Source organism: Liolophura sinensis, chromosome 13, assembly GCF_032854445.1.
Source record: "Liolophura sinensis isolate JHLJ2023 chromosome 13, CUHK_Ljap_v2, whole genome shotgun sequence".
NCBI lineage: Eukaryota > Metazoa > Mollusca > Polyplacophora > Chitonida > Chitonidae > Liolophura > Liolophura sinensis.
This window is the reverse complement of record NC_088307.1, coordinates 9,369,347-9,382,776: the sequence shown is the minus strand read 5'-3', so window position 1 is coordinate 9,382,776 and position 13,430 is coordinate 9,369,347. Positions and strand designations below refer to the sequence as shown.

Here is a 13,430-nt window from a genome sequence, read left to right as displayed (position 1 = left end):
GCAGTGTAATGACCCAGGAGCCTCTCACCAATGCGGTCGCTGTGAGTTCAAGTCATGCTGGCTTCCTCTCCGGCCGTAAATGGGAAGGTCTGGCAGCAACCAGCGGATGGTCGTGGGTTTCCCCTGGGCTGTGCCCGGCTTCCACCCACCATAATGCTGGCTGCCATCGTATAAGTGAAATATTCTTGAGTACAGCGTAAAACACTAATCAAATCAAATAAAGTAGCCATTTTGAAGGTTGCTTGTCTATAACATGTCCCCTGAACTACTTGACAGTTTTAATCAGATTTGGTTTCAGGCTTTGTTATGAGGAAGTTAGCAATTGGAAAGATTTTGGTGCCTTTGCCCACTGCTTGTGGGACCTTGGTGACAATAAGCGATCAACGATGTCCGCTAGGTTCTTTGCACATCCCATTAAACTATGTTGAAAACCTCTTGTTTCACGCCAATAGTAAATAAATAACGTCACACGTAGGAAAGTTCGTTAACTTTGCCAGAGATTGGTGGGGCTCTCCGGTCCCCTCCATCCATTAGACTGACCACCATCATACCAGTGAAACATTTATTTCAGTTTGGAGTTACAAAAACATTCAAATAAATAAATAAGCTGAAAGTAACCTCCATTCAACAATTTGGAATGACTTTTGGTTTCAGCTCTGGATGAGTTTCCTATTGACATGAGTGAACAGAAAGTCAAGAGTGAAATACAGGGGCTGAGAATTCATGCTGAAGATGAAGATGGAGACAATGTCACATACTCCGTGAATGTTAGCGATGTCAGGGTAAGTTCTTGTCCTACTCGAATTCCTCAGTGATTTGACATGTGAATGAGTATGCAACTTTCACCGTGATTTTATTATGTACTTAAATTTGATCTTGGAAAAAGAAGTACAATTTTAGGGATCAATCAGAAATAGTATAATAGTATCAGTGAACAGAGAATAATGCTATCATACTATACATGTACTTAAAGGAAAAACTGCAAACATACAAAATGGTGAAAGAATTACAGTTGTTCTAGTCAGTATAAAGCCATGTACTTTGTCTGCAGGGTTATGAATAAGTCACTTTTCTCTTCATGGTGCTTTTTAAGGGAAATTTGTTCACCCGTCTGCTCCCCGTTCTTCTAAAGTAAAAGTATATAGGGAATGAAACTAGAGCAGTTACACTGTGATAGTTGGCTAATGATCATATGGAAACCGGTGAAATATGGCCCACAGTTAGGGTTTTAGCTCTGCCTGTATGAAGTACATGTATTGTGAGAGGGGGCAAAAGTGGCGGTGTTGTTGTTGGGGTTGGTGTCTAGTTAACCCTTGTTTTTTTCACATCCTGTATGATGGGCTGTCATACATGGATGGAGGGGTTAAGCTTTTTCTTTTAGCTCCTGTACATGTATAATGGGCTCTCATTCATTGATTGAAGGTTAAGCTTTTTGTTTAGCTCTCTAGTCTAAAGTATGGTGTGTAAATGCACATACATGGGTGGAGGGGTTAAGCTTTTTTTTTTTTTTTAGCTTTTGTATATTGTGCTATCATACATAGATTGAAGGTTAGGCTTTTTTTTGCTCCCTAGTTTAAGGTATGCTGTGTAAATGCACATTCTCAGATAGCAGGTTAAGCCTGCAAATGTTTTTTAACAATTTTAATTGATAGACTTTCAATTCAAAAATTTAAAATTTATGTAAATTTCAATGTGTTTTCAGTTGTAAACAGGTTCTCTAGAAATTAAGTGTCCATGCAGGGCAACAGTTTCTTGTATACAGGGTTTCTGTGACTTTATTGCTTATGAGAATTATGAGATTTACCATTTGTGTAATCAAGAAAGTTTCATGTAGGGCAACAACTTTTATGCACGGCCATTTGTGGGAAGGTCTCTCAACAACCTGCGGATGGTTGTGGGTATCCCCCAGGCTGTGCCCGGTTTCCACCCACCATAATGCAGGCCGCAGTCATATAAGTGAAATATTCGCTTATTTATATATATATATATATATAGGATATTCGCTTGCTCTGGCGATTTTTAATACCATTTTCCTGTTTTGTGGACACGCATTCAGATTGACTTCATTCAGCCAATCAGAGGGCTGGGAAGCAATTTGCATATCAAAGACCACTCCAGGGAGTTAGTACTCGAACACCCCACAATGAAGTTTTTTTTTACTACCATAGGTCAACATTTGCTCAGACATTCACAGCGTTAAAATTGTTCACGGATTGCCGTATGGCTTATGTTTAACACTGTTATTCCACAGTTGCTCCTTAACGATCCAGACAGTTTTCATATTTAATTCGTCCGGATAAAAAAAAAGGTTTGGCACATTTTGTTTCTACTCCACAGACAAGATCAATCTTCATGATTGATAAGAATTCGGGCGTAATTAAATTAATGTTTGCCCCTGACCCAAACATTGTTAGTTACAACCTAACAGTGATAGCCACGGACAACGCTCTGTTGCCTAAGACAGCGTGAGTATATTTTACTTATTAATATTTACTTGATTTTGACTGGCATTTGATTTATTTATTTATTTGATTAGTGTTTTACGCCATTCTCAAGAATATTTCACTTATATGAGGGCTTCCTACATTATGTTCGGTGGAAACCGGGCAGAGCCCGGGAGAAACGCACAACCACTCACAGGTTGCTGGCAGACCTTCCCACATAGAGAGGAGGCCAGCATGAGCTAAACTTGAACTCACAGCAACTGCTTTGGTGAGAGGCTCTTGGGTCATTGTGCTGCGCTAGAGTTCTACCCCCCTTGCAATTCCTAATGCAATTTTTTCAAAAGATTTTTGTAAACAAGTATTGATCTTCACTAAAACAATACATAAAAACATCAAAGGGCTGCCATGTTGCTTTCCATCAATTTTGCATCTGCATTTAATTTCTCTCTATACTTTCAGCTCTATTTATTTCAAGCTGATCATCACGCATGGCAGTACTAGCAGTGCGGGTAAGTGGACATTTGCTAATATGGCTATAACTCTTTGAATAATTCTTTGTTTCACTGGTCAGTATCAGTAATGAACCAGTGCTCTTTGGGTTTCGAGTCCACTATCGTACCATTGGACTAAAGAGAAAGGGTTTTAAGTCCACTCTCGTACCACTGGACTGAAGAGAAAGGGTTTCAAGTTCACTTTCCTACTACCAGACTAAAGAGAAAGGGTTTCGAGTCCACTCTCGTACCAGTGGACTAAAGAGAAAGGGTTTCAAGTCCACTCTCGTACCACTGGACTAAAGAGAAAGGGTTTCAAGTCTACTCTCGTACCACTGGACTAAAGAGAAAGGGTTTCAAGTTCACTCTTCTACTTCTGGACTAAAGAGAAAGGGTTTCAAGCCCACTCTCGTACCAGTGGACTAAAGAGAAAGGGTTTCGAGTCCACTCTCCTTCCACTGGACTAAAGAGAAATTTCCACCAGCTTCCATGATCTTGTACATTTATTTCACTGTAGTTATCTCCCTTTATGTCTAACTCTCACATCTACTTACTTGTAAAGGAATCAGCAGAAATGAGGGCTTGCTCTGCTATCAAAATACATGAACAAGTTAATAAGCAATATTAAAATTTCAGCTGAACATGTATACGTTTTGTATAATAAAACATATAGTGCATGCAGTGCGATGATTTTATCCTTTCTTTTCAAGTTCTGTCAGATGTGTATGTCTTATATTTTGCAGTTCGAAGCGCTCTGATAGCTGTCAGTGTAATAACCGTGGCGACAATAAGCGTCCTTGCTGCCCTCCTCTTCTGGCAGTGGAAAGGGTAAGTTTTCTCGGAAGTCGTATTTAATATCTGCAGAACGTGGCAATGTATTTATTTACTATGTATTTTGCAGTGTTTTACGCTGTACTGATATTGAAGAATATTTCGCTGATACGATGGTGGCCACCATTATGGTGGGAGTAAAACGGGTTCTAAACCCATGGAGGCAAATCCATATTCCATTACAAAAACTTAAAAACGATGCATAATTTTGTCATCTTTGGCTGGCGATTAGCACCGATCATTTTTTATTTTGATCTCTGTTTGCAAAAGATTTAATATTACCCTCCCTATGGAGGTTATGTTTTGGCCAGAGTTCTATATTTGCTTGTGTGTTGGCAGCTTCACAAGAAAATTTGTGCACAGGAAGAGATATATGTTTAAAATAATTTATAAGAAAGAAGTTGATTGTTCTATATATAATAAGAATATCTTTATTTATGAAAGGTAGCTCGGTCAATTTACAAAGAAATTGTTCTTCCCCAAGGCCTTCACAGGGAAAACTATGTATCTGTGTGTCACTCTGCCATCTGTCTGTATGCCTATCTGTCAGCTTGTCTGTCTCTGTCTGTCAGCTTGTCTGTCTGTCTGCCCATCTGTCAGCTCATCTGTCTCATTGCCCATCTGTCTGTATACCTATCTGTCAGCTTGTCTGTCTCTCTGTCCGTCGGCTTGTCTGTCTGTCTGCCCATCTGCCAGCTTGCCTGTCTGTCTGCCCATCTTGTCAGCTCATCTGTCTGATTGCCCATCTGTCTGTATACCTGTCTGTCAGCTTGTCTGTCTCTCTGTCTGTCAGCTTGTCTGTTTGTCTGCTGATCTGCTCGCTTGCCTGTCTGTCTGCCCATCTGTCAGCTCATCTGTCTGATTGCCCGTCTGTCTGTCTGCCCGCCCATCTGTCAGTTTGTCTCTCTGTCTGTTCATCCGTCCAGCTTTGGTTTCCATGCAGGTTCCCTTTATATAACGTTTGCTAAAGTTTTCAAAGCAACATGGTTTGTGGATAATGAAAACGGTTAAGTTTTAGGTGAATAACAGTACTGTGTGCAAATTTATTTGGGGCCCTTTTAGATCAAGATTAAAAACCAGCTAATTGACAATCTAATTCTAACTTGTAATTGTCTGGGGCTCTGCCCAGTTCCCTCCCACTACAACACTGTCCACTATTTTACATCTGAAATACTCTTTGAGTACATTCTGAAACAACAGATAATCAACTAAATAAATAAATAAATACATGCATACCTATTAAGGATGTTAGGGGATGTCTGTATATCTTTTGATCTCTGTTTTGTACACTTCCAGACGTTTGGTAGCTCAGCGTGAGCTGGAGAGAGTGAGAAAGGGTGCATACATGAAAGCAGATAATCGATCACATCACAGTAACAAGGAGCCTAATTGGTAAGGGCGTGGGGTTGGTGGCGTACAGGAGATGGTACAACGCTATCTACCGATTTACTGGTAAAAACTGTAAACATGTCAAAGCTGGCGTCGATAAGCCATCTTTCAACCGTAATCCAGCCGTTTAAACTTTCAATTGAGCAAAACCAAACTAATCAAACTAACATTATCTCGTTATCGTTATGACATTATCATTCTGTTTCCCGATGTCGGCTTTGTTTACAGTTTGCTCGTATCAGGGAATTGGTGGAAGGCAAAAATTAGGCATGGTTCGAGCCGGGTTTTTTTAGACAACTTGTCCGTGTGGAAGTCCATATGGTCGAAGCTGGGTGTTGCGATAAGAATGTCCGTCTTAGCTTTTGGCTAGTACAAACTGTCCCATGTATAGTCTGTCCCACGACAGTGGTAACAAGGGAACAGAGTCACAATGGTAATGGGGGTGAGGGTGTACATTAGATTGGACAATCTGTCCCTTGGCAGTAGTGACAAGGGAACAGTCACAGAGCTAAGGGGGTGAGGGTGTACATGAGGTTGGACAATCTGTCCCTTGGCAGTAGTGACAAGGGAACAGAGTCACAGAGGTAAGGGGGTGAGGGTGTACATGAGGTTGGACAATCTGTCCCATGGCAGTAGTGACAAGGGAACAGTCACAGAGCTAAGGGGGTGAGGGTGTACATGAGGTTGGACAATCTGTCCCTTGGCAGTAGTGACAAGGGAACAGAGTCACAGAGGTAAGGGGGTGAGGGTGTACATGAGGTTGGACAATCTGTCCCATGGCAGTAGTGACAAGGGAACAGAGTCACAGAGGTAAGGGGGTGAGGGTGTACATGAGGTTGGACAATCTGTCCCTTGGCAGTAGTGACAAGGGAACAGAGTCGCATAGGTAAGATGGTGGGGGTGCACGAGGTTGGACAATCTGTCCCATGGCAGTAGTGACAAGGGAACAGTCGCATAGGTAAGATGGTGGGGGTGCACGAGGTTGGACAATCTGTCCCATGGCAGTAGTGACAAGGGAACAGAGTCACAGTGGTAATGGAGGTGAGGGTGTACATGAGGTTGGACAGTCTGTCTCATGGCAGTAGTAATAAGGGAACAGAGTCACAGGGGTAAGGGGGTGAGGGTGTACATGAGATTGGACAATCTGTCCCATGGCAGTAGTAACAAGGGAACAGAGTCGCATAGGTAAGGTGGTGGGGGTACACAAGGTTGGAATATCTGTCCCATGGCAGTAGTGACAAGGGAACAGTCACAGAGGTAAGGGGGTGAGAGTGTACATGAGATAGGACAATCTGTCCCATGGCAGTAGTGACACGGGAACAGAGTCGCAGAGGTAAGGGGGTGAGGGTGTACATGAGGTTGGACAATCTGTCCCTTGGCAGTAGTGACAAGGGAACACAGTCACAGAGGTAAGGGGGTGAGGGTGTACATGAGGTTGGACAATCTGTCCCTTGGCAGTAGTGACAAGGGAACAGAGTCGCATAGGTAAGATGGTGGGGGTGCACGAGGTTGGACAATCTGTCCCATGGCAGTAGTGACAAGGGAACAGAGTCGCATAGGTAAGATGGTGGGGGTACACGAGGTTGGACAATCTGTCCCATGGCAGTAGTGACAAGGGAACAGAGTCACAGTGGTAATGGAGGTGAGGATGTACATGAGGTTGGACAATCTGTCCCATGGCAGTCGTGACAAGGGAACAGTCACAGAGGTAAGGGGGTGAGGGTGTACATGAGGTTGGACAATCTGTCCCATGGCAGTAGTGACAAGGGAACAGAGTCACAGAGGTAAGGGGGTGAGGGTGTACATGAGGTTGGACAGTCTGTCTCATGGCAGTAGTAACAAGGGAACAGAGTCGCATAGGTAAGGTGGTGGGGGTACACGAGGTTGGACAATCTGTCCCATGGCAGTAGTGACAAGGGAACAGAGTCACAGTGGTAATGGAGGTGAGGATGTACATGAGGTTGGACAATCTGTCCCATGGCAGTCGTGACAAGGGAACAGTCACAGAGGTAAGGCGGTGGGGGTGTACATGAGGTTGGACAATCTGTCCCTTGGCAGTAGTGACAAGGGAACACAGTCACAGAGGTAAGGGGGTGAGGGTGTACATGAGGTTGGACAATCTGTCCCTTGGCAGTAGTGACAAGGGAACACAGTCACAGAGGTAAGGGGGTGAGGGTGTACATGAGGTTGGACAATCTGTCCCTTGGCAGTAGTGACAAGGGAACAGAGTCGCATAGGTAAGATGGTGGGGGTGCACGAGGTTGGACAATCTGTCCCATGGCAGTAGTGACAAGGGAACAGAGTCGCATAGGTAAGATGGTGGGGGTACACGAGGTTGGACAATCTATCCCATGGCATTAGTGACAAGGGAACAGAGTCACAGTGGTAATGGAGGTGAGGATGTACATGAGGTTGGACAATCTGTCCCATGGCAGTCGTGACAAGGGAACAGTCATAGAGGTAAGGGGGTGAGGGTGTACATGAGGTTGGACAATCTGTCCCATGGCAGTCGTGACAAGGGAACAGTCACAGAGGTAAGGGGGTGAGGGTGTACATGAGGTTGGACAATCTGTCCCTTGGCAGTAGTGACAAGGGAACAGAGTCACAGAGGTAAGGGGGTGAGGGTGTACATGAGGTTGGACAGTCTGTCTCATGGCAGTAGTAACAAGGGAACAGAGTCGCATAGGTAAGGTGGTGGGGGTACACGAGGTTGGACAATCTGTCCCATGGCAGTAGTGACAAGGGAACAGTCACAGAGGTAAGGGGGTGAGGGTGTACATGAGGTTGGACAATCTGTCCCATGGCAGTAGTGACAAGGGAACAGAGTCACAGAGGTAAGGGGGTGAGGGTGTACATGAGGTTGGACAATCTGTCCCTTGGCAGTAGTGACAAGGGAACACAGTCACAGAGGTAAGGGGGTGAGGGTGTACATGAGGTTGGACAATTTGTCCCTTGGCAGTAGTGACAAGGGAACAGAATCACAGAGATAAGGGTGGTGGGGTGTACATGAGGTTGGACAATCTGTCCCATGGCAGTAGTGACAAGGGAACACAGTCACAGAGGTAAGGGGGTGAGGGTGTACATGAGGTTGGACAATCTGTCCCTTGGCAGTAGTGACAAGGGAACACAGTCACAGAGGTAAGGGTGGTGGGGTGTGCATGAGGCTGGACAATCTGTCCCTTGGCAGTAGTGACAAGGGAACAGAGTCACAGAGATAAGGGTGGTGGGGTGTACATGAGGTTGGACAATCTGTCCCTTGGCAGTAGTGACAAGGGAACACAGTCACAGAGGTAATGGAGGTGGAGGTGTACATGAGGTTGGACAATCTGTCCCATGGCAGCTAACAGTAACAAGGTCACAGAGTCACAGTGGTAATGGAGGTGAGGGTGTACATGAGGTTGGACAATCTGTCCCATGGCAGCGGTGACAAGGGAACAGAGTCACAGAGGTAAAGGGGTGAGGGTGTACATGAGGTTGGACAATCTGTCTCATGGCAGTAGTGACAAGGGAACAGAGTCACAGAGGTAAGGCTGTGGGGGTGTGCACGAGGTTGGACAATCTGTCCCATGGCAGTAGTGACAAGGGAACAGAGTCACAGAGGTAAGGGTGGTGGGGTGTACATGAGGTTGGACAATCTGTCCCTTGGCAGTAGTGACAAGGGAACACAGTCACAGAGGTAAGGGGGTGAGGGTGTACATGAGGTTGGACAATCTGTCCCATGGCAGTAGTGACAAGGGAACAGAGTCACAGAGGTAAGGGTGGTGGGGTGTACATGAGGTTGGACAATCTGTCCCTTGGCAGTAGTGACAAGGGAACACAGTCACAGAGGTAAGGGGGTGAGGGTGTACATGAGGTTGGACAATCTGTCCCATGGCAGTAGTGACAAGGGAACAGAGTCACAGAGGTAAGGGTGGTGGGGTGTACATGAGGTTGGACAATCTGTCCCTTGGCAGTAGTGACAAGGGAACAGAGTCACAGAGGTAAGGGTGGTGGAGGTGTACATGAGGTTGGACAATCTGTCCCATGGCAGCTAACAGTAACAAGGTCACAGAGTCACAGAGGTAAGGGGGTGAGGGTGTACATGAGGTTGGACAATCTGTCCCATGGCAGTAGTGACAAGGGAACAGAGTCACAGAGGTAAGGGTGGTGGGGTGTACATGAGGTTGGACAATCTGTCCCTTGGCAGTAGTGACAAGGGAACAGAGTCACAGAGGTAAGGGTGGTGGAGGTGTACATGAGGTTGGACAATCTGTCCCATGGCAGCTAACAGTAACAAGGTCACAGAGTCACAGGAATCGGGGGGGGGGGGGGGGGGGGGACAGTGTACATAAGAGTGAATAGTCTGTCCCATGGCAGTAATAACAAAGAAACAAAGTCACAGAGGCACTTGTAAAGCAGGGTGAGGATGTACCAGAAATTGAACTGTCTTGCCCATGATCTCATATGCACAGACTTGTAATAATTGTAAAAATAGGCATGTAAAAAAGTAAAAACCAGTCACATTAACATTTCATGCTGAATTCGTTTTAATGTGTTTTACACCTGTGTCAGTTTTGTCCATCTTTGTTGTACTAGATCATAGCACACATGTGAAACTTAAAATAGTTACATATATCTATGATTACAGGGCTGGAGAATACCATGAGTTGACAGTAAAAGATGAATACATTACCCCAGCAGGGGAGTCACCATATTACATCACCCCTGCAGAAACCAACAACCAGGATTCCAACTCACCTGTAGCTGTAGAGAACATCAACTATCAGGTAAACCCCATCTCCTGTCCAGAGTACCTGACCCCTGAAGAAGAAAACAATTCTGATTTTTACTTAACTGCACAGAACCCCTACTGTCAGGTAAACCCCATCTCGTGTCCAGAGTACCTGACCCCTGAAGAAGAAAACAATTCTGATTTTTACTTAACTGCACAGAACCCCTACTGTCAGGTAAACCCCAACTCTTGTCCAGAGTACCCGACCCCTGAAGAAGAAAACAATTCTGATTTTTACTTAACTGCACAGAACCCCAACTGTCAGGTAAACCCCAACTCCTGTCCAGAGAACCTGACCCCTGAAGAAGAAAACAATTCTGATTTTTACTTAACTGCACAGAACCCCACCTGTCAGGTAAACCCCAACTTCTGCCCAGAGTACCTGACCCCTGAAGAAGAAAACAATTCTGATTTTTACTTAACTGCACAGAACCCCTACTGTCAGGTAAACCCCAACTCTGGTCCAGAGTACTTGACCCCTGAAGAAGAAAACAATTCTGATTTTTACTTAACTGCACAGAACCCCAACTGTCAGGTAAACCCCAACTTCTGTCAAGAGTACCTGACCCCTGAAGAAGAAAACAATTCTGATTTTTACTTAACTGCACAGAACCCCTACTGTCAGGTAAACCCCATCTCCTGTCCAGAGAACCTGACCCCTAAAGAAGAAAACAATTCTGAAAACTTAACTGCACAGAACCCCTACTGTCAGGTAAACCCCAACTCCTGTCCAGAGAACCTGACCCCTGAAGAAGAAAACAATTCTGATTTTTACTTAACTGCACAGAACCCCAACTGTCAGGTAAACCCCAACTCCTGTCCAGAGAACCTGACCCCTGAAGAAGAAAACAATTCTGATTTTTACTTAACTGCGCAGAACCCCAACTGTCAGGTAAACCCCAACTCCTGTCCAGAGAACCTGACCCCTGAAGAAGAAAACAATTCTGATTTTTACTTAACTGCACAGAACCCCTACTGTCAGGTAAACCCCAACTCCTGTCCAGAGAACCTGACCCCTGAAGAAGAAAACAATTCTGATTTTTACTTAACTGCACAGAACCCCAACTGTCAGGTAAACCCCAACTCCTGTCCAGAGAACCTGAGCGCTGAAGAAGAAAACAATTCTGATTTTTACTTAACTGCACAGAACCCCAACTGTCAGGTAAACCCCATCTCCTGTCCAGAGTACCTGACCCCTGAAGAAGAAAACAATTCTGATTTTTACTTAACTGCACAGAACCCCAACTATCAGGTAAACCCCAACTCCTGTCCAGAGTACCTGACCCCTGAAGAAGAAAACAATTCTGATTTTTACTTAACTGCACAGAACCCCAACTGTCAGGTAAACCCCATCTCCTGTCCAGAGAACCTGACCCCTGAAGAAGAAAACAATTCTGATTTTTACTTAACTGCACAGAACCCCAACTGTCAGGTAAACCCCATCTCCTGTCCAGAGAACCTGACCCCTGAACAAGAAAACAATTCTGATTTTTACTTAACTGCACAGAACCCCAACTATCAGGTAAACCCCAACTCCTGTCCAGAGAACCTGACCCCTGAAGAAGAAAACAATTCTGATTTTTACTTAACTGCACAGAACCCCAACTGTCAGGTAAACCCCATCTCCTGTCCAGAAAACTTGACCCCTGAAGAAGAAAACAATTCTGATTTTTACTTAACTGCACAGAACCCCAGCTGTCAGGTAAACACCAACTCCTGTCCAGAGTACCTGACCCCTTAAGAAGAAAACAATTCTGATTTTTACTTAACTGCACAGAACCCCAACTGTCAGGTAAACCCCAACTCTGGTCCAGAGTACCTGACCCCTGAAGAAGAAAACAATTCTGATTTTTACTTAACTGCACAGAACCCCAACTGTCAGGTAAACCCCATCTCGTGTCCAGAGTACTTGACCCCTGAAGAAGAAAACAATTCTGATTTTTACTTAACTGCACAGAACCCCAACTCCTGTCCAGAGTACCTGACCCCTGAAGAAGAAAACAATTCTGATTTTTACTTAACTGCAAAGAACCCCAACTGTCAGGTAAACCCCATCTCCTGTCCAGAGTACTTGACCCCTGAAGAAGAAAACAATTTTGATTTTTAGTTAACTGCACAGGACGCCAACTATCAGGTCAATCTCAACTCCTGTCCAGTGTACCTGACCCCTAAAGAAGAAAACAATTTTGGTTTTTACTTAACTGCACAGAACCCCTACTGTCAGGTAAACCCCATCTCCTGTCCAGAGAACCTGACCCCTGAAGAAGAAAACAATTCTGATTTTTAGTTAACTGCACAGGACCCCAACTATCAGGTCAATCTCAACTCCTGTCCAGTGTACCTGACCCCTAAAGAAGAAAACAATTCTGATTTTTACTTAACTGCACAGAACCCCTACTGTCAGGTAAACCCCAACTCCTGTCCAGAGAACCTGACCCCTGAAGAAGAAAACAATTCTGATTTTTACTTTACTGCACAGAACCCCTACTGTCAGGTAAACCCCAACTCCTGTCCAGAGTACCTGACCCCTGAACAAGAAAACAATTCTGATTTTTACTTAACTGCACAGAACCCCAACTGTCAGGTAAACGCCAACTCCTGTCCAGAGAACCTGACCCCTGAAGAAGAAAACAATTCTGATTTTTACTTAACTGCACAGAACCCCTACTGTCAGGTAAACCCCAACTCCTGTGCAGAGAACCTGACCCCTGAAGAAGAAAACAATTCTGATTTTTACTTAACTGCACAGAACCCCAACTGTCAGGTAAACCCCAACTCCTGTCCAGAGAACCTGACCCCTGAAGAAGAAAACAATTCTGATTTTTACTTAACTGCACAGAACCCCAACTGTCAGATAAACCCCAACTCCTGTGCAGAGAACCTGACCCCTGAAGAAGAAAACAATTCTGATTTTTACTTAACTGCACAGAACCCCAACTGTCAGGTAAACCCCAACTCCTGTCCAGAGAACCTGACCCCTGAAGAAGAAAACAATTCTGATTTTTACTTAACTGCAAAGAACCCCAACTGTCAGGTAAACGCCATCTCGTGTCCAGAGAACTTGACCCCTGAAGAAGAAAACAATTCTGATTTTTACTTAACTGCACAGAACCCCAACTATCAGGTAAACCCCAACTCCTGTCCAGAGTACCTGACCCCTGAAGAAGAAAACAATTCTGATTTTTACTTAACTGCAAAGAACCCCAACTGTCAGGTAAACGCCATCTCGTGTCCAGAGTACCTGACCCCTGAAGAACACATTAACCCTAATTCGCACAGAACCCCAAATATGAGATAAACCTCCAAATCTTGCCCAGAGTAGGTGACTGCTGAACATGCACTTAGATGTACCTGAAGTATCAGGTAAATCCCCTCTCATATCCAGAGCACCTAACCCCTGAAGAAAACAGCAACCGTGGTTCCTAATTAGATGTATAGAACCTCAACTATCGGGTAAAACCCATCTGAGTACCTGACAGCAGCAGTACACAGCAACCGTGATCT

General features: G+C 44.7%; 1 protein-coding gene across 1 annotated transcript in view; it reads left to right on the top strand.

Annotated features, from left to right (window-relative positions):
- LOC135480831 (protocadherin Fat 4-like) overlaps nucleotides 1-13,224 on the top strand; it is a 67,558-nt gene extending 54,334 nt beyond the window's left edge. Inside the window, exons 20-27 of the mRNA XM_064760759.1 lie at nucleotides 655-782; nucleotides 2,338-2,465; nucleotides 2,904-2,953; nucleotides 3,679-3,763; nucleotides 5,063-5,158; nucleotides 9,783-11,628; nucleotides 11,719-11,970; nucleotides 12,214-13,224. Of these exons, the coding sequence (XP_064616829.1) occupies nucleotides 655-782; nucleotides 2,338-2,465; nucleotides 2,904-2,953; nucleotides 3,679-3,763; nucleotides 5,063-5,158; nucleotides 9,783-11,628; nucleotides 11,719-11,970; nucleotides 12,214-13,224 (3,596 nt within the window). The remainder of the gene's footprint in view (nucleotides 1-654; nucleotides 783-2,337; nucleotides 2,466-2,903; nucleotides 2,954-3,678; nucleotides 3,764-5,062; nucleotides 5,159-9,782; nucleotides 11,629-11,718; nucleotides 11,971-12,213) is intronic.
- Nucleotides 13,225-13,430: the final 206 nt, after the last annotated feature.